Source organism: Coregonus lavaretus (assembly GCF_964263955.1).
Source record: "Coregonus lavaretus genome assembly, chromosome: 14".
Taxonomy (NCBI): domain Eukaryota; kingdom Metazoa; phylum Chordata; class Actinopteri; order Salmoniformes; family Salmonidae; genus Coregonus; species Coregonus lavaretus.
In genome coordinates, this window is record NC_140001.1 from 21,382,823 (window position 1) to 21,403,307 (window position 20,485).

Sequence of the window (20,485 nt, forward strand, 5' to 3'; positions counted from 1 at the left end):
ATCTCTACATGCTTTGTAAGTAGGAAAACCTGCAAAATCGGCAGTGTATCAAATACTTGTTCTCCCACTGTAGATACTTTTGTACGTGTTTCCTCCAGCATCTTCACAAGGTCCTTTGCTGTTGTTCTGGGATTGATTTGCACTTTTCCCACCAAAGTACGTTCATTTCTAGGAGACACAACGCGTCTCCTTCCTGAGCGGTATGACGGCTGCGTGGTCCCATGGTGTTTATACTTGCATACTATTGTTTGTACAGATGAACGTGGTACCTTCAGGCATTTGGAAATTGCTCCCAAGGATGAACCAGACTTGTGGAGGTCTACAATTTTTCTTCTGAGGTCTTGGCTGATTGTTTTGATTTTCCCATGATGTCAAGCAAAGAGGCACTGAGTTTGAAGGTAGGCCTTGAAATACATCCACAGGTACACCTCCAATTGACTCAAATTATGTCAATTAGCCTATCAGAAGCTTCTAAAGCCATGACATCATTTTCTGGAATTTTCCAAGCTGTTTAAAGGCACAGTCAACTTAGTGTATGTAAACTTCTGACCCACTGGAATTGTGATACAGTGAATTATAAGTGAAATAATCTGTCTGTAAACAATTGTTGGAAAAATTACTTGTGTCATGCACAAAGTAGATGTCTTAACCGACTTGCCAAAACTATAGTTTGTTAACAAGAAATTTGTGGAGTGGTTGAAAAACGAGTTTTAATGACTCCAACCTAAGTGTATGTAAACTTCCGACTTCAACTGTATATGACAACTGAGTCTCTTGGATGTAGTGAAACAAATCCCTGTGCAGCTGTGAACAACCAGACAGTGTGTAGGTTAAGGTAGTGTACAGTATAGGAAGGAGCTTTGAGTGTATGTGTGCTAGGCAGATTTTAAAAAGCCCCGCTGATCACCTGCTCTTGTTCCTGTGTATCCCACACAGGCTGTTGCTGGTATTTAACTCTGATTTGACGCTCTCTCTCTAATCGCAGCAGCAGCCACGGTCGGTCTGTGTGGGCGGGCGGTGCAGCACTATATTAATCAGACCTCCAGAAATTATTCAACCTTACAGTCATTTGACAAATTCGGGGTGTTCATTAATTACAGTGCAATCGAAAAGTATTGACACCCCTTTACTTTTTTCACATTTTGTTACGTTACAGCCTTATTCTAAAATGGATTAAATTAAAAATGTTCCTCATCAATCTACACACAATACCCCATAATGACAAAGCAAAAACATATATTTATAAAATTTTTGCAAATGTATTAAAAATAAAAAACCGAAATACCTTAAGTACCCTTTGCAATGAGACTCAAAATTGAGCTCAGGTGCATCCTGTTTCCATTGATCTTCCTTGAAATGTTTCTACAACTTGATTGGAGTCCACGTGTGGGAAATTCAATTGATCTGACATTTATTGGTCCCAAAGTTGACAGTGCACGTCAGAGCAAAAACCAAGCCATGAGGTCGTAGGAATTGTCCGTAGAGCTCCGAGACAGGATTGTGTCGAGGCACAGATCCGGGGAAGGGTACCAAATAATGTCTGCAGCATTGAAGGTGCCCAAGAACACAGTGGCCTCCATAATTCTTAAATGGAATAAGTTTGCAACCACCAAGACTCTTCCTAGAGCTGGCCGCCCAGCCAAACTGAGCAATCCGGGTAGAAGGGCATTGGTCAGGGTGGTGACCAAGAACCTGATAGTCACTCTGAAAGAGCTCCAGAGTTCCTCTGTGGAGATGGGAGAACCTTCCAGAAGGACAACCATCTCTGCAGCACTCCACCAATCAGGCCTTTATGGTAGAGTATCAAGACGGAAGCCACTCCTCAGTAAAAGGCACATGACAGCTCGCTTGAAGTTTTCCAAAATGCACCTAAAGGACTCAGACCATGAGAAACAAAATTCTCTGGTCTGATGAAACAAAGATTTAACTCTTTGGCCTGAATGCCAAGCGTCATGTTTGGAGGAAACCTGGCACCATCCCTACGGTGAAGCATGGTGGTGGCAGCATCATGCTGTGGGGATGTTTTTCAGCGGCAGGGACTGGGAGACTAGTCAGGATTGAAGGAAGATGAAAGGAGCAAAGTACAGAGAGATCCTTGATGAAAACCTGCTCCAGAGCACATGACCTCAGACTGGGGTGAAGGTTCACCTTCCAACAGGACAACAACCCTAAGCACACAGCCAAGACAATGCAGGAGTGGCTTCAGGACAAGTCTCTGAATGTCTTTGAGTGGCCCAGCCAGAGCCCGGACTTGAACCAGATCGAACATCTCTGGAGAGACCTGAAAATAGCTGTGCAGCGACGCTCCCCATCCAACCTGACAGACCTTGAGAGGATCTGCAGAGAAGAATGGGAGAAACTCCCCAAATACAGGTGTGCCAAGCTTGTAGCGTCATACCCAAGAAGACTCAAGGCTGTATTCGCTGCCGAAGGTGTTTCAACAATGTCTTGAGTAAAGGATCTGAATACTTATGTAAATGTGATATTAGTCTTTTAATTTTTTATTTTTTTTAAACATTTCTATAAACCTGTTTTCGCTATGTAATTATGGGCTATTGTGTGTAGATTGATGAGGAAAACAAGTAATTTAATCAATTTTAGAATAATGGTCTAATGTAACAAAATGTGGAAAAAGTCAATGGGTCTGAATGCTTTCCGAATGCACTGTATGTTCCTTTCTCCAGGCTAAGTCATAAGGAGTTTTGTTGTGCTCTTTTTTTTCACTTTCTGTTAGTGTGGCTTGCGATAACAAGCAAAGTTTCCATAGCAACTCCACACGATCAAGATCAAAATAGATGTTGGGTTGTAGAAATATGTGTGAGGGGGAAAAAAAGTGAGAAAAAAATCTAGACATGCATTTATACTGTAGAAGTGGTGTGGTGGAACAAACTTTAAACATCCTTTTTAATGTGATAACAGAGCAGGTAGCTCCTTCCCCATCTCTTCTCACAAATGATCTTCAGGCCTACAACTACACTGAACAAAAATATATACGCAACATGCACCAATTTCATATAAGGAAATCAGTCAATCACATGACTTGGAATACAGATAATCATCTGTTGGTCACAGATACCTTTAAAAAAAGGTTGGGCGTGGATCAGAAAACCATTCAGTATCTAGTGTGACCACCATTTGCCTCATGCAGCGCGACACATCTCCTTCGCATAGAGTTGATCAGGCTGTTGATTGTGGCTTGTGGAATGTTGTCCTACTCCTCTGCAATGGCTGTGTGAAGTAGCTGGATATTGGCGGGAACCGGAACACGCTGTCGTACACCATAGCATCCCAAACATGCTCAATGGGTGATATGTCTGTTGAGTATGCAGGCCATAGAAGAACTGGGACATTTTCAGCTTCCAGGAATTGTGTACAGATCCTTGCGACATGGGGCCATGCATTATCATGCTGAAACATGAGGTGATGGTGGCGGATGAATGGCACGATAATGGGCCTCAGGATTTCGTCACGGTATCTCTGTCCATTCAAATTGCCATCAATAAAATGCAATTGTGTTCGTAGCTTATGCCTGCCCATACCATAACCCCACCGCCACCATGGTGCTCTCTGTTCACAACGTTGACATCGCCAAACCACTCGCCCACACGACGCCATATACGCTGTCAGTCATCTGCCCGGTACAGTTGAAATCCGGATTCATCCGTGAAGAGCACACTTTTCCTGCGTGCCAGTGGCCATCGAAGGTGAGCATTTGCCCACTGAAGTCGGTTAATTACGACGCTGAACTGCAGTTAGGTCAAGACCCTGGTGAGGACAACGAGCACGCAGATAAGCTTCCCTGGGATGGTTTCTGACAGTTTGAGCAGAAATTATTCGGTTGTGCAAACCTACAGTTTCATCAGCTGTCCGGGTGGCTGGTCTCAGACGATCCCGCAGGTAAAGAAGCCGGATGTGGAGATCCTGGGCTGGCGTGGTTACACGTGGTCTGCTGTTGTGAGGTCGGTTGGACGTACTGCCAAATTCTCTAAAACGACAATGGAGGTGACTTATGGTAGAGAAATGAACATTAAATTATCTTGCAACAACTCTGGTGGACATTCCTGCAGTCAACATGCCAATTGCACGCTTCCTCAAAACTTCAAATATCTGTGGCATTGTATTTCTTTTTATTTAACTAGGCAAGTCAGTTAAGAACAAATTCTTATTTACAATGACGGCCTACACCGGCCAAACCTGGACGACGCTGGGCCAATTGTGCACCGCCCTATGGGACTCCCAATCACGGCCGGTTGTGATACAGCCTGGAATCGAACCTGGGGGTCTGTAGTGACGCCTCAAGCACTGAGATGCAGTGCCTTAGATCGCTGCACCACACTGGAGCCCAATATTGTGTGACAAAACTGCACATTTTAGAGTGGCCTTTTATTGTCCCCAGCACAAGCTGCACCTGTGTAATGATCATGCTGTTTAATCAGCTTCTTGATATGCCACACCTGTCAGGTGGATGGATTATCCTGGGATCTTTTATTTCAGCTCATGGAACATGGGACCAACACTTTACATGTTGCGTTTATATTTGTGTTCAGTATAAAACACTTTACCCGGCAATAGGTCATATCACTATGCCTACGTCAATGTTCCTCCCTCCAAGGATAAAGGTAACTTGGGTAGCAAATGGGGTCAATGAAGTCCTCTATGAAAATAGAGTAGCGCTAGTATTGAAGTAGCCCTAGTTAACCAAGATCAAAATGTGGTTTATTACTCCTCTTAGCCCCATACAGAGTGGTTTAGAAATGTATATCCTACATTCCTCTTCTCTTTAATGTATCTCTCTGACAGTGGATCCAAACACCCTGTTCCGGTCCAACTCTCTAGCTTCTAAAGCCATGGAGCAGTTCATGAAGGTGAGTAGAATCCAGGAAATTCTCATCATGTTGTCTGGGCATGATCCCTCTGTCAATCCAACGTGTTAGCTTGATTCTCTCTTGACAGTCTCACTATGCTCTTACCGGTCCCACGGTAAAGCACGATAGCCTAGTCCTATAGACATGGGAATGACTTAAATCTAAGAACCACTATTGTTCTGAATAACTAGCATTAGCTGTGTAAACTGGCTGGATAAATAGTAAAAAAGCTTTGAATGGATGTTTTCTAAATGTGAGGTATTGTGCACTGGCAGGCTGTGGGGATGCTGTACCTTCATGAGGTCCTGAAGCCCATCATTAACCGCATCTTTGAGGAGAAGAAGTACATTGAGCTGGACCCGTGTAAAATTGATCTGAACAGAAGCAGGTAAACAGAAAATACTGGTGTCGAAATACAGGTGTGAAAATGATTGTTTACAGCCTCAGAGATATACTAGTTTCCTGGATAACAACACATAACATCTACAGTATATGAGACTTGCATCACAGCATAATACCCACCTACTCCACAGTGTGACTAGAGACGACAACATCAAGACAAGAAAAGGAATGTAAAAATGGGGGAAGTTTGTTGCCTGGCAACCAGAGAGAACCCCCCTGAGATGCCTATCTCTGACACCCACCCATCTCCAGTACCTATCATCCCTATATCTGCCCAGACCAGATCTGATCATTTACACAGACTGATCCTACATCTCCTTAGACTTAACCTGCTATTTACTGTACCACTATGCTATCTGTCCACATTTGTGCTCAAGTTTCCACAGACGGCATAACACTGATGCATCTATTGAGACATGAAATGTATAGATGTTGATGTATTGATTTGGCCAGTGCACAGACTTCATAATTAGTGACAATGCTGTCTGTACAAAGCAAAGGTCACAGTATGGGTCCCGCAGGCCCTTGTGTTTCAGAGCTCCATTGAATTGTCAGTATACATTTCATTTCAATGTAACACTGACTCCTCTCTTTTGCTCTGGAGGCGTATCTCATTTAAAGGTGCGGTGTCTGAGGCTGAGGTGAGGGAGAGCAGTGTGGAGATGCTGCAGGGCTATCTGTCCAACATCGTGGAGTCCATCGTTGGGTCAGTTACCCAGTGTCCTCCTGTCATGAGGGTGGCCTTCAAACAGCTGCACAAGGGGGTGGAGGAGCAGTTCCCTGAGCCAGAGAACAAGGTCTGTTTCACACCCAGAGGTCAAGGGGTCAAATTCAGCTACAAAGGTCACCTAGATTTCAATGCTGGATAGAGAATAGACATGGGGATGTTGTCAGTGCATTTATTTTCTTTTATTAATCTCTGTTGCACTCCTTCCCTCCTGGCCCTCTCCCCACAGGATGTGAAGTATCTGGCCATCAGTGGGTTTTTCTTCCTGCGTTTCTTTGCCCCTGCTATCCTCACACCCAAGCTCTTTCACCTGAGGGACCAGCATGCAGATACACGCACCAGCAGAACACTGTTACTACTGGCCAAGGTACTGTGCCCTTGCACGTACACACTCTCACGGACACACACACACACACACACGTGCACACAAACGCACGTGCACACACACATGCACAGAACCCCCCCCCCCAAACAGACCGTTTTTATCCTACAACAGTGCCACACAGTCCTGCACAGTGAAACAGCAGTGGAGAATATAGTTGCTGTCCATGGTGCTGAAGTCCTGTTGCTATGGGTCCTCTACAGAGAATGTTCTATTTTTACCTCTGTGTGCGGCCAGGCTGGGGTTCAAAGCAGAGCTTCAGAGAGGGGTTTCCTCTGCGCCCCATGCCAGGTGTGGGCAGGACAAAGAGGGCCTCACAGCAAGCCTGCTCACTGGGATGTTTGATGTTACTCAGAGAGAGAGAGGGGTGTAGTAGTCTGTTACAGAAAGCACAAGCACATCCTGATTATACTGTGCTGCTCATTTAATATCAGAATTGATAACGATACTCCCTGTCCATTTGACAGATGGTAAGTTATGGTTACAGGAGAGAGTGGTGGGTGAACATGGCTGTGTTTCTCTGTGCGCCAGGCAGTGCAGAGTGTGGGGAACCTGGGTTTGCAGCTGGGCCACGGCAAGGAGCTGTGGATGGAGCCCCTGCATCCCATCATCCTGTATAGCGTGGCCTCTGTTAAAGACTTCCTGGACAAGCTCATCGACATCGACCACGATAGCGGTAAGAAGCACCAGCAGGACACTGTTTATTCAGTAATGCATAAGGCCTGGAGTTTTTCCTCACCATGTCACCAGACCAGGGGAAAATCTAGGCCCTAGTAGTAATGCATCAGTAGCCTGCTGAAGAGCAAGCAGGTAACCGTAGAGATCAGAGATAAGGTAGAGCCACTGGGTGGGGGGGGGGAACAGAACAGCAAAGTTTGGCTGGGCACCTATCCGGGCAGGCTAACCCACCAGGTGCCAGTGTGGCAAGGCCAGTTATTACTGGTATCAATAGATACAAAAGACCCACTGGTGAAATATTCATAGGCAGCTGGGAGCTGATACTGGGACTAAAATGGAGCGCGGTGGGCTGTGCGTGGAACTGTGGAGCCCTCGCCACCCCTACACACCCACTGTATACATAGCACACCTATGCCCTTTTCTCATCATCACGTGTCAGCGAGTCTGTTGTTGTGATCCATCTTACCCCTCTGAAATATCATGTTCCAATCTCCATGTCATCTCAGCACTTGATGTGAATGTGTTATGCAGGAGTGCATTTGTATTGTTCCATCTGTCTGAGGGTGTGCCAGTGTTAAATTTGGCACTCTTTTATAGATTTAGTCTAGTCTTAGTCATTTTGACTAAAATATCATTAAGTCACATTTTTGTCATTTGAATAATGATTTAGTCTAGTTATTGTTAAAATGACTAAAATAGTGGGCCATTTTAGTCAACAAAATGCCCTTTAATTTTAGTCACATCACATTTGTATTGCCACATTAACCTATAGGTGCACAAACATACATAGCCTTGTCCTGCCAACATATTGTTATGCATAACATCCTATTCTCTTCCCAACAGCAGAAATACTGTATGAAATAAGTCAGAGTAAATAGATATTGCACATTACATACAAAACAAACTGACACACGCAAGCGCAAACTGACACACACAATCACCAGATGGTTCCGCAAAGTATTGGCAAAGTAGTATGGGTTGGACCTCCGTCACTCGGTCACGTCATTGCCATTGTTATCAAGGTTCCACAGACGCCGCAGCCACATTGGTGTCCAAAAGTAAAAAGGGGGCTAATGACTTTGAACGGGAGCTAATGACTGTTTTGCCCAGTGATGTAGTAGAGTCACTAAACCTCAAGTCCGAATCAAGTCTCGAGTCTCAGTCCAAGTCCGAGTCACCAATGGTTGAGACACGAGTCCCTATGGCTGAAGTCTGTGTCCCAGTGCTTGAGTCCTGGTCCAAGTGCTCAAGTCTGAGTCACTGGGTCCACATTAAATCAAAAGAAAGTTATTTATCCAGTCAGATATAGTGTAGTGGCAAGAGGAATTTAGTCTATTAATTGTTTGCTATCCCTTTCCTTTCTGTGCCGCCAAATGTTTGCATATAGGCTACTAGTAATGTTACATTTACATTTTAGTCATTTAGCAGACGCTCTTATCCAGAGCGACTTACAGTGAATGCATACATTATTATAGTTTTTTTAATATATACTGGCCCCCCATGGGAATCAAACCCACAACCCTGGCGTTGCAAACACCATGCCCTACCAACTGAGCTACATCCCTGCCGGCCATTCCCTCCCCTACCCTGGACGACGCTGGGCAAATTGTGCGCCGCCCCATGGGTCTCCTGGTCGCGGCCGGCTACGACAGAGCCTGATGCAGTGCCTTAGACCAATGGACCACTGGGTTACCAGGGCCACGTTCAGTTCCAAAACGTTCTTGAACGTTGCAGATAGAAATGCCATGAACAGAACCAATGTTATTCCTTATTCAACATATCAGAGAGGCATGTTTGTTCTACATAGCTTATTTCTATCTGAACGTTCCAAAACGTTGAGTCCTGCTGAACGTGTGTCAGGTTGGCTATAGCTAGCTAATGAGGTAGCATGACTGAACAAGGTGTAGCCTAAACAAAGGGTTAACGGTCAGGTCCGCAAGTAGCCTAGTTTTAGAACGGCCTGAGATATGCTTTATGAATGTAAAATACTGCCCGCCAATGCACGACAGAAAAAAAATAATCATAGCGTCATATCTTTTGAAAGGTAAGGGCTAGAATCAAGCCGTTTTCTCTGAGGAAAAGAGTGAGACTTGGCTACGTTGGCTACAGAACCTGGCTATGAAATGGGAGGGTTGAGCTTACTCAAGCGAGATAAAAACATAGCTAGACTGTTGTTTTACTATTAAACTTAATGCGGTTATGCGTTGTAATTTCGTAAAGAAGCTTGTGTTTCCCAACCAGGCAAAGGGTAGCTAACTAGAAGGATGGTGGTGACTGGTTAGCTATGGGGAAGCAAGAGAGTCGCCTGCGCGATGTGTATAATCCGTGCAGGAGCAGAGCCTGTCTGCCTGTCTTCCCACACATCGCTTGTTCCCACGCAGCTGATGTGTGCCGGGTGTGGCGCGTCCTTCCCATTGCTGAACAAAACTGCGACTACGCTGCGCGTTTGTGCTGCTAATATTAATTGTGCTTATCACTGAAAAGCTCTAAATCTCTCCAAAAACTATTGTCCAGTCCACTTACTAGTTGTCAGATTTTAGTCACCGAGATGATTTTGTCTCCTGTCGTTTTAGTCAACTGAAAAAAAGAAAGAAAAGTTTAGTTATAGTTTATTCTGTGTATATTTAGTCAGTTATAGTCTAATCAATTGCCACTGAAAAATAGGTGTTTGACTGACTTGGGCAGGAGCTCACCAGAGCTGAGTACCAGCACCTCAAATGTTCTACTGCTTGAGCTCCTGTTTCTCTTATAGAATATTAGCTCAAAAGTATTGTGGCGCGCCTGCACCTAAATATAAACAGTACCGGCACCCAACATGAGTACCAGCACCAATTTCAGTCCAAGTCCAAATATTTCAGTCACTATTTTTGATGAATTTAACACTAGGGTGTGCTGAACACAAGGGTGACTAGGGAGGCAAGATGACACAAACAAAGATGTACAATGAGATAATGCATAATGTGCTGTAATGTAATTCATCAGTATGTATACATTAACCATAACTATACTGCTACAGCTCCACCTTGTGTCCATATTGCTAAAAAGTAGAACTTCTGTTTCTGTGCTCCCCTTTATCACCCATCTTATTTCTCTCTTCCTTTCTCACACCCCCTTCCCCTTCCCCTCCGTCACTGTACCTCTTCCCTTTTTTTTCTCCCTCTCTTTTCTCTCTCGCTCTCTCTGTCTGTCTGCAGTGTCTGAGGTGCCCCAGAGGGCTGTGTTCCTGCCCTCAGTGACAGTGAAGGAGGGATATCTCCAGAGGCACAAGGCCGAAGGCCCCCAGCTCCTGTCCCGCTTTACCTTCAAGAAGCGATACTTCTGGCTGAGCAGTGAGACGCTGTCCTACGCCAAGACCCCGGACCCCTGGCAGGTCTGATCCCCACATACACTCTCTACAGAAACCTACCCATGACCAGCTCTAATGGCAATTCCTCCACTCTGTTACGTCAGATAAAGACGGACAAGAAAACATTAAGGATCAAAGTCCTCTGAAAGTAACTCATTATAACAAGGTAACACAATTTCCTCTGGTGATGAATTGGCTCCTGTACCCTTCAAAGGGTGTTTGATCGTCATCCTGCCTCATAAAAAACAACAACATTTTAATCATCCCTCTGCCTTCATTTATTTGTGTTTCTCTCTGTATGACAACATCATTAGTGGGTGGCTATTATCATGTAATGCCCAGTCTTTTGATAATGAGCTTCTCTCATTTGCCTAGTCAGTCCAGGACAGGAGTGGGGATGAGGGAGAGGGAGAGATTGAAATGGGGTAGAAGGGGAAGGAAGAGAGAGGGACAGAGAGCAAGTGAGCGAAAAAGAGAACAAGAGAGAGGGGGGAGAGTGAGAAAGAGAGGGATAGAGATAGGGAGGGGGGGGGGGGCAGAGAAAGAAAGAGAGCGAAAGAGAGAGAGAGAGATGTAGGGAATAGGCCAGTAAAAGAGGGTTCTCTTTGAACAGGCTTCTTCCTTTGTGTGGCTGGAATAAAGGCTAGGTTAATTGAAGGCTGTGGATATTCATACTATCGTTGCAAATCCAACTGTGGACAATATCCCCTCGCCCCTCCCACTGTGCTCTAGCCTGAGTGAGGCAGGCTCCCCATGGAAGTGGCTGATTTACACATTAAAGCAGCCTTTCTGACATTTTTCTCCTGCCCTGCTCTCTCACACTTTCTTCTCCATCTCTCCACAACTCTTTTCTTTTCAGTCCTTTTTCTTTGAAAAATGGTCTTGAATTGCATAATACTTAATAAAAAGTAGGGGAAGGATGAAAGCAGACATACTGTATCTACTGTACCCGTAAGGGTGGCACTTGAAGCCGGGCCTAAACTCGCCTGAGGAATATAGCTGATAGCTGAATGATTAATTTGATGTGTATTTGCCTGCATCAGAAAATTACCTCCAAAGAGTAATACAGGAGTGCCACATGGAGATGTGTGTATACTGATACTGTGTTATGTGTGTATCCTGCAGGTGCGCTCCTCCATTCCCATCCAGTGTGTGTGTGCTGTGGAGAGAGTGGATGAGAATGCCTTCCAACAGCAGCATGTGATGCAGGTCGTCACTCAGGACAACGATGGACAGATGCACACAATCTATATCCAGTGCAAGGTACTGACAGACCTCCAGTCACTGACCACACTATTACTGACCACACCAGTACTGACCTTGACTGGGTTGACTTTGTGGTGCTTTCTTTTCATCACTGTGATGTTTGAGTATAGTCATGGAAATACCTGTTCTCTGTGGTTTGTGTGTACGCTGGGACTGACCTGAGTGTTGTGTATGTCTGTCTGTGTCTGCAGAATGTGAATGAGTTGAACCAGTGGCTGTCAGCCATCAGGAAGGCCAGTATCTACAACAGGCGCATGCTGCCCTCCTTCCACCCGGGGGCATACCGCAGTGGCAAGTGGACCTGCTGTCTAAAGGCCGACCGCACTAGTAATTAAAATATTGACTTATGTAGGAAGCTTTGTTAAAGTACCACACACACATAACATGTTAGTGCTTCCTTAACACTTCATAATTATATTTTTATCTCACATTTATGTGCACTACTCTTACACCAGCCCATATTTGTTTGCTCACATAGACTGAGAATCTCACAGACAGAGTAGAAAAGTGAATACACTGTATGGCCCCTCTCTCTTGTTCAGCTTTAGGTTGCAGTCGCACTCACTCTGCAGTGACTCTGGGTGACTGGAGTGACCCACTGGATCCAGACGCAGAGACTCAGACCATCTACAAACAGCTTCTTCAGGGAAGAGAAAAGCTCAGGTCAGTGGCATACACTTTGACATGAGACATTTGAAGGCTATGATAAACCTTCTCAGACAGACAGACAGGGTGCAGTTCATTTACTTGTCACAAGGGGTCTACATTGCAACACTAGGACTACTTTTATTCATTAGAATATAGCCTGTAACTCAGGAACACATCAGTGTGGATTGTTATGTTCAGCCTCTCTCACACAATGTTTTCAAACTCTGTTACACACTGTCTAAACATTGATAAACATGCTGATCAGTGTGTTAATGTAAGTGTGCTGTGCTGTGCTGTGCTGTGCTGTGCTGTGGCCTGGGCTGTGTGCTAACAGGAAGCAGTATGTGGAGGTGGAGGCTGAGATGACCACAGAAGAGAATAGACTGAACTCTGGGCAGCTCCCTGGTGAGAGACTGTCAAAGCAGTGCCTTTTTTAATATGCAGTTTGAACAGTTGTAACACCTTAGCTGTCAGAGAGGTTGCTTCCCTAGACCCTTGTACTGTCATTTAAAGCATTCACATTGCTTCAAATATCTCTCTCTCTCTCTCCCCCAGATGGAGCAGACTGTAGTGTGGAGCTCCTGAAGCACAGGCAGGCTGCAGCGGCTCGGCTACTGGGAGTGGTTCTGGATCTGGAGCAGGCCCATGATGCCTTCCAGCGGCAGGAAAGAGAGGAGGCCGGCAGCCTCATCCTGACCCCTTAGACTGGGCCTTCCCTGGGGCCTGAGCCCGGGTCTGAAGGGGAGAGCAGCGTCCTGCATCAGACTCAATGGAGTAGGAAAGCTAAGCGACCACAGAAGGAAGCCAGCCTCTCCCTGCTCCCTGTCATGTTGTCTGTTACATGTGATGTCTAGAGGAACTCTCTTCTCATCCAGATCACTTCTTCATAAGCCAGAATGAAGAGGATGCCCACTCTGCAACATTCTTTTCCTGGGACGTTTGATATCACACACACAGGTTTTCAGCTGTGGCAGAGGGATTATCTAGTGAAATAACTGATTGCCACAGGTCTTGCATGCAGATGGACTGCCACATAAACTTCTGTTACTCTCCCAAAGCTTGGGTTCTTATCGATTGAGCAGGACACAAACTGTTATGTGGAACTGAGTTGAAGCAGGGGCATACATGGAGTGTGTCCTTCGGTGGTACTGCATTATTGTATGGCTATCAAGGAATGTAATGCATGCCCTGCATCCAGCATCTGTGAAATGTGAAGAAAATGTGTTTATATTCAATATCATTATACGGGTCGTTTCAGCAATTCGGTGCCTTTTGAGAAGTGCAACTTGGTAAAAAAATACTTTTGATTTCACCTCATTTTAACATTCTGTCATAAAGAGCAGATGTAAAAAAAAAAAAAAGTACTATAGTAAGTGTCAAATAAAGTAACAGGGTTGACGATTTCGTCTTAAATCAGCCATAAATCCCCATTTGACAAGGGGAATGGAACAGGGAGTGGCAATTGAATGCAAGCTTCCCATTTTTATTGATTTATTGTTACATTTCTAGCCTGTCTATCTATGGGTAACACTAATAAATAATAATCTTCAGAAATTACTTTGTCAGAGCAACAATAACAAGGGCTTTACAATGATGGTGAAAACTTCAAGAAATGTTGGGGTTAAGTGGGTTAAAAACTTCCTAGAAGTCACAGAGGGTGCACGGAGGGACATGTCAAAACACTGAATTTTGGCACTTTAGCAAGTCTTTATTCATATAAAAAAATCGGATTTATTTAATTATCCATGTGGTCTATATTAAATGATACTTCATTTAATATAACAGGCTGTTAAAATTAAATATTGGTGCACAATTACTACTTAAAATATCAAAGGGATGCAAAAGGCACTGTTTTCGTGGAACGACCCATACCTTGGAGGACGATTATGCAATCTACTCTAGTTTTAATCTACCTGAATGTATGCTATTTTGTTTTATTGATGTTTTGTACTCTCTCATTTATATATTTCAATTGAGAACAACCACAATGTAGCAGTAAGATTGTGCTGGTGTTCATATTACTGAGGGTAATGCCCTGTGAGATGCCTAAGTAAATGTTTTTAATACAATAACACACACGCCATAATTGCCTGAACAGTCACTTGTTTGCTATTAGTATATTGTTTTCACTGTTGCCATAGTGAAGCTTGTGTTTGGTGCTGTTGCTCCGTGGATTTATGGGAAGTAACTCAAACTCAAATTTGTGGCTTTGATATGAAAAACATATTTTACATGGTCCACAGTTGATTGGTTAATTGTTAAAAACATGTCTTTGAAGCAGTACTACTGACAATATTATACAGTGGATCAAGTGACATGTTTGCTCTTCTCCTCAGGTCATTGTATTTGAAGTCATTTTAAGACAGCTGATTTTGAGTGAAGTGTCATACAGTAACTGTCATTCCTTTGTACTTAATGGAATTGAACATATGTAGATCATTTCTGTTCTACTCTAGTTGGGATCCCATCACCCTCTGTAGAGAGCTTATGATGTTTGAGCGTATCCTGTCTTAGCCATTTCATCATTAATGTACTCTACATTATATTTTATATACTGTACCTTATATTTTGTATACATGTATGTATTCCCTACAATATTGACCAAATTCAGTTTGCTGGTTTTGAGCTAAGCTCAGAGGAGTAGAGATGTGTGTTCTTGCACATTGATGAGTTGTCAAACTCCAAGTGTGTGAGTTGAGTTGCGTGGAATGGCGTGCACCATTGAAAATGCTTTCTGTGGAGGTGTGGAAGATGTTTCAAATGCCAAACTGCATTTGATGCCATGACAAATTGTGTGCTGTCTTTATTTTAGTAGTACTTTCTTTAATTTGTAACAAGGAAGATTTTTTTTTTGATCAGTCTTGTCAATTCAAGAAAGAAAAGTGAAACTTATTGGAATGTTACAATTACACTGTTATCAAATTATGTTACTGTTATCCGAATAGATTTACCTATTATTGTAATCTGTTTTGTAAATTGTATTATCTACATTCCAAATTGTATTTACCTTGGCTGGCTATATTTGGAAGGTTATTATAGACCACTGTTGAATTCCACTGAATTTCATTAAGCAGTCTCTCAAGTTCAAATCTGGACAAATATTGATTGTTGCTCGTTGACTTGTTATTTGCTGAAAGAGGGCTGCAATTTAGAAAATGAGCTTACATTTTATATTGCTGACACAAAATGACTGCATGTACAAAGTGGATGGTTACAGATGGGTGGTAACATCAGCTGTATTACTGTGAACTGTTGAAAATATTGAGTAAAATGTAATGTTACCGCTACTACTTAGTTTGAATCTGTGTTCATGCACACACTGAAAAATCTTTTGAACTTACAATCAGTCGTGTTTTTGTAAGAGGCGTTGGATGGTCTGGAGATACTCAGTGCTTGACTTAGACTGAAATAGGTGCTGGTACTCATGTTGGGTGCCAGTACTGTTTATAAGGTGCAGAGCTCCACAATACTTTTTAGCCAATATTCTATGGGCCCGATTCTGACTTAGGAAATTATGCCTTTCTTACTGGTGCCTTTCCTACACACTTCTCAGTAGTTGGTATTCAGACTTACCTTTTGAAGATGCTTAATGGGCTTTGCAGGCGTGGTTTCCTTGTTCACGCTGAGTAAATGTAATTCAACTGCTGAAAACCCTCCCACTTGCTGGCCAACAGATTAGTTTTAATTCAATAGGGTTTTCAGTACATTTATCTTAAGCCATCCCTTTAAATATGGTGTGCCTCTTAGTTTGAATTTTGTCAACAGACTCAATAGAATACTGTATATGCTTATTTGTCTCCGTTTCAACACCAATTGGAAGATTTACAAATACTCTGATCTTATTTAGGGTAAGGAAAGTACTTATAAATCATAAGAAAAACAGGTTTGGCAAACTTTTACACTCGAAAAGAAAGAAAACGGTGGTATGATTCATTCTGAAAATTTCCACATTCAGTTCTTTAACCCATGGTAATGTTGGAAGATTACTGTATATATAATTATAAAGGGAGAATAGTGTACAAAAGTAGGCTATAGTAGACTATACCCTAGTCTATTGCCTGCACTAACCATGGAACTGTGTGATGACACAGCCAAGTATTGCACCATGAATCTGGTTCAAACTGTTACGGCTTGGTCTACGCTCCCCTCTCCATAACTATTTAATTAGCCTCATTGGCGACCCGTCATTCAGGGCAGGCGGGGCAGAGCCCCACCTGTTTTGAGCCCCACCTGTTTAGCAAAAAAAAAAGTTATATATACAGATCTGGAAATAATTAAGAGACCACTGCAAAAATATAAGTTTCTCTGGTTTTACTATGTATAGGTATGTGTTTGGGTGAAATTAACATTTTTGTTTTATTCTATAAACTACTGACAACATTTCTCCCAAATTCCCCCCCAAAAGATTGTCATTTAGAGCATTTATTTGCAGAAAATGACAACTGCTCAAAATAACAAAAAATATGCAGTGTTGTCAGACCTTGAATAATGCAAAGAAAATAAGTTCATGTTCATTTTTAAACAACACAATACTAATGTTTTAACTTAGGAAGAGTTCAGAAATCAATATTTGGTGGAATAACCCTGATTTTCAATCACAGCTTTCATGCGTCTTGGCATGCTCTCCACCAGTCTTTCACATTGATGTTGGGTGACTTTATGCCACTCCTGGCACAAAAATTCAAGCAGTTCGGCTTTGTTTGATGGCTTGTGACCATCCATCTTCTTCTTGATCACATTCCAGAAGGTTTCAATGGGGTTCAGGTCTGGAGATTGGGCTGGCCATGACAGGGTCTTGATCTGGTGGTCCTCCATCCACACCTTGATTGACCTGGCGCATTGTCCTGCTGGAAAAACCAATCCTCAGAGTTGGGGAACAATGTCAGAGCAAAAGGAAGCACGTTTTCTTCCAGGACAACCTTGTACGTGGCTTGATTCATGCCCAATTCCAGCCTTGCTGAAGCACCCCCAGATCAACACCGATACTCCACCAAATTTCACAGTGGGTGAGAGACACTGTGGCTAGTAGGCCTCTCCAGGTCTCCGTCTAACCATTAGACGACCAGGTGTTGGGCAAAGCTGAAAATTGGACTCATCAGAGAAGATGACCTTACTCCAGTCCTCTATGGTCCAATCCTTATGGTCTTTTGAAAACCTCAGCCTGGCTCTTCTTTGCTTCTCATTGATTAAGGGCTTTTTTCTAGCTTTGCACGACTTCAGCCCTGCCCCTAGGAGCCTGTTTCGAACTGTCCTCGCCGTGCACTTCACCCCAGCTGCCGTTTGCCATTCTTTTTGTAGGTCACTTGATGTCATCCTATGGTTGTTGAGTGACATTCGAATGAGTTGGCGGTCATCCCGGTCAGTAGAGTCGTTTTCGCCCTCTGCCGGTCTGTAGCATTGTTGTCCCCAATGTCCGCTGCTTGACCTTGTTCTTATGAACCGCCGTCTTTGAAATTTTAAGGATGGAAGCAACCTGACGCTCACTGTATCCCTCTGCCAGTAAAGCCAGAATTGAACCCTTCTTTTCCTAAACTCAAAACTTTCTTTTTCAACTCTTTTGGCATGGTCAATAGTTATTTTTTGATTAATATTACTTTTGAGGTACTATTAGCACTGTTTTTGCCATCCAGCTGGTCCTATTGCAAGAGGATAGTGATGACCACAGCAGTGTTTTTTATACTTTTCCTCGTTAAATAAGATTTGGTTCAGGTGATCACCTAATCAGTACCTAATTCAGTAGAATGAGGTGTGCCTGTGTTGGAATTCAACAGACACTGGAATGGAATGGTTGTCATGCATGTAGAGATGCTGATTTAAGAAAAATTTGCAGTGGTCTCTTAATTTTTTCCAGAGCTGTGTATATATATACAAATAAATGTGTTGCCTGTTTTCATGTTATTTTGGCATTAATATGTGTCACATATGTTTGCAAACAAGGTAGAAACAACAACATTGAGTTAATAAAGCCGCATACAAACATGGTCTCTTTTTTGCTTTCTTGAGTAAGGCAGCTCCAAAATGCAGGTGTTTCAGCCTAGCTCAGTGCCTTCTGTGGTGATGGGGCAGCCAGCGGAGAATACGGAGCATAGGGGTTGGTAATGTTCTCTAGTTGCGCCGTGATTGTCTCAGTGTTCTGTCACTCATGGGGACACTACCTCACCTCAAAATCTACGGGGAGAGCTCGAAATTTGAAGCCGCTTGGGTGCTGCCATAGATTTACATTAGAAATGCCCATCCAAGAAGGCTCAAGGCATTGGCCACAGATAACATTACATCAAATCACGCTACCGTAGCTTTGATTGGACTGATCATGCCAACATCATACTTTCAAAATCTTAGCTAGCAAGCTAGACAAGCAGTCATCATCATGAATCAAGTCGACAATCTACTGGCAAATCCTTTTCAATCCTTGTCATATGAAGAGAAATTATAAATAAAACGTATAGGTGCTCATCAGCCATTAGACATAAACATTACACAACAAGTTGTAAATCGCAAATTCAACAATGAGTGTTTTGGAAGGAATCAGTGGCTAACTGCAAGAGTTGGAAAGCAATCACTAGCCTGCTATTCAGTGGAGTGTGTGTGGTCCAAGTCTGGGTTTGAGGGTCTCTTCTCCAAGCTTAAAAGGATAAACATTCACATACAACACCATGGGCCAGAAAAGTTTGAATACATTGGCCATGCTGTCAATCCAGCATGACTTCTGCCGCGTTCAAAACAACTGGAAACTCGGAACTGGGAAATCTCAGACTTCATTGAGCTCAAGACAACTGGGAACTCTGAAAAAAACAAGCTCCGACTGGGAGCTCCAACTCCGAATTCCAAGTCGGAAACTCTGGCCTCTTTCAAGAGCTCCGAACTGAAGATCACTGATGTCAAGATTCAACCTTGTTTTTCCCGAGTTCCAGTTGTCTTGAAAGCACCACAAATCCAGAGAATGCCAGACTTTGATGACAATGTTTTATGACAAGATTTGCCCACAAGAAGGACCGCCACGCCACCTTCCAGTTCAAGTGAGCACAGAACAACAAGGTGAGTCCAAAAATGTCTTGTATGCAGCTGCATAATGATGTAATATGCCAGGGAGATACATTGAGGGAAAAAAGTATTTGATCCCCTGTTGATTTTGTACGTTTGCCCACTGACAAATAAATGATCAGTCTATAATTTTAATGGTAGGTTTATTTGAACAGTGAGAGACAGAAAAACAACAACAAAAATCCAGAAAAACGCATGTCAAAAATGTTATAAATTGATTTGCATTTCAATGAGGGAAATAAGTATTTGACCCCCTCTCAATCAGAAAGATTTCTGGCTCCCAGGTGTCTTTTATACAAGTCTGGGTTTAAGGGTCTGGGTTTAATGAGGGAAATAAGTATTTGACCCCCTCTCAATCAGAAAGATGTCTGGCTCCCAGGTGTCTTTTATACAGGTAACAAGCTGAGATTAGGAGCACACTCTTAAAGGGAGTGCTCCTAATCTCAGTTTGTTACCTGTATAAAAGACACCTGTCCACAGAAGCAATCAATAAATCAGATTCCAAACTCTCCACCATGGCCAAGACCAAAGAGCTCTCCAAGGATGTCAGGGACAAGATTGTAGACCTACACAAGGCTGGAATGGGCTACAAGACCATCGCCAAGCAGCTTGGTGAGAAGGTGACAACAGTTGGTGCGATTATTCGCAAATGGAAGAAACACAAAATAACTGTCAATCTCCCTCGGCCTGGGGCTCCATGCAAGATCTCACCTCGTGGAGTTGCAATGATCATGAGAACGAAGCCCAGAACTACACGGGAGGATCTTGTCAATGATCTCAAGGCAGCTGGGACCATAGTCACTAAGAAAACAATTGGTAACACACTACGCCGTGAAGGACTGAAATCCTGCAGCGCCCGCAAGGTCCCCCTGCTCAAGAAAGCACATTTACAGGCCCGTCTGAAGTTTGCCAATGAACATCTGAATGATTCAGAGGGAACTGGGTGAAAGTGTTGTGGTCAGATGAGACCAAAATCGAGCTCATTGGCATCAACTCAACTCGCCATGTTTGGAGGAGGAGGAATGCTGCCTATGACCCCAAGAACACCACCCTCACAGTCAAAAATGGAGGTGGAGACGTTATGCTTTGGGGGTGTTTTTCTGCTAAGGGGACAGGACAACTTCACCGCA

The 20,485-nt window shown here is 43.4% G+C and overlaps 1 protein-coding gene across 1 annotated transcript in view; it reads left to right on the plus strand.

Moving 5' to 3' along the window:
- The window catches only part of LOC311141227 (rasGAP-activating-like protein 1), a gene marked incomplete at both ends in the record, with an annotated part of 42,555 nt that extends 29,537 nt beyond the window's left edge, over positions 1 to 13,018 (plus strand). The window contains 11 exons of the mRNA XM_084176488.1: positions 4,801 to 4,865; positions 5,141 to 5,253; positions 5,872 to 6,064; positions 6,224 to 6,361; positions 6,908 to 7,052; positions 10,249 to 10,424; positions 11,526 to 11,663; positions 11,858 to 11,993; positions 12,209 to 12,329; positions 12,649 to 12,719; positions 12,870 to 13,018. Of these exons, the coding sequence (XP_084032614.1) occupies positions 4,801 to 4,865; positions 5,141 to 5,253; positions 5,872 to 6,064; positions 6,224 to 6,361; positions 6,908 to 7,052; positions 10,249 to 10,424; positions 11,526 to 11,663; positions 11,858 to 11,993; positions 12,209 to 12,329; positions 12,649 to 12,719; positions 12,870 to 13,018 (1,445 nt within the window). The remainder of the gene's footprint in view (positions 1 to 4,800; positions 4,866 to 5,140; positions 5,254 to 5,871; positions 6,065 to 6,223; positions 6,362 to 6,907; positions 7,053 to 10,248; positions 10,425 to 11,525; positions 11,664 to 11,857; positions 11,994 to 12,208; positions 12,330 to 12,648; positions 12,720 to 12,869) is intronic.
- Between the last annotated feature and the right edge of the window lie 7,467 nt (positions 13,019 to 20,485).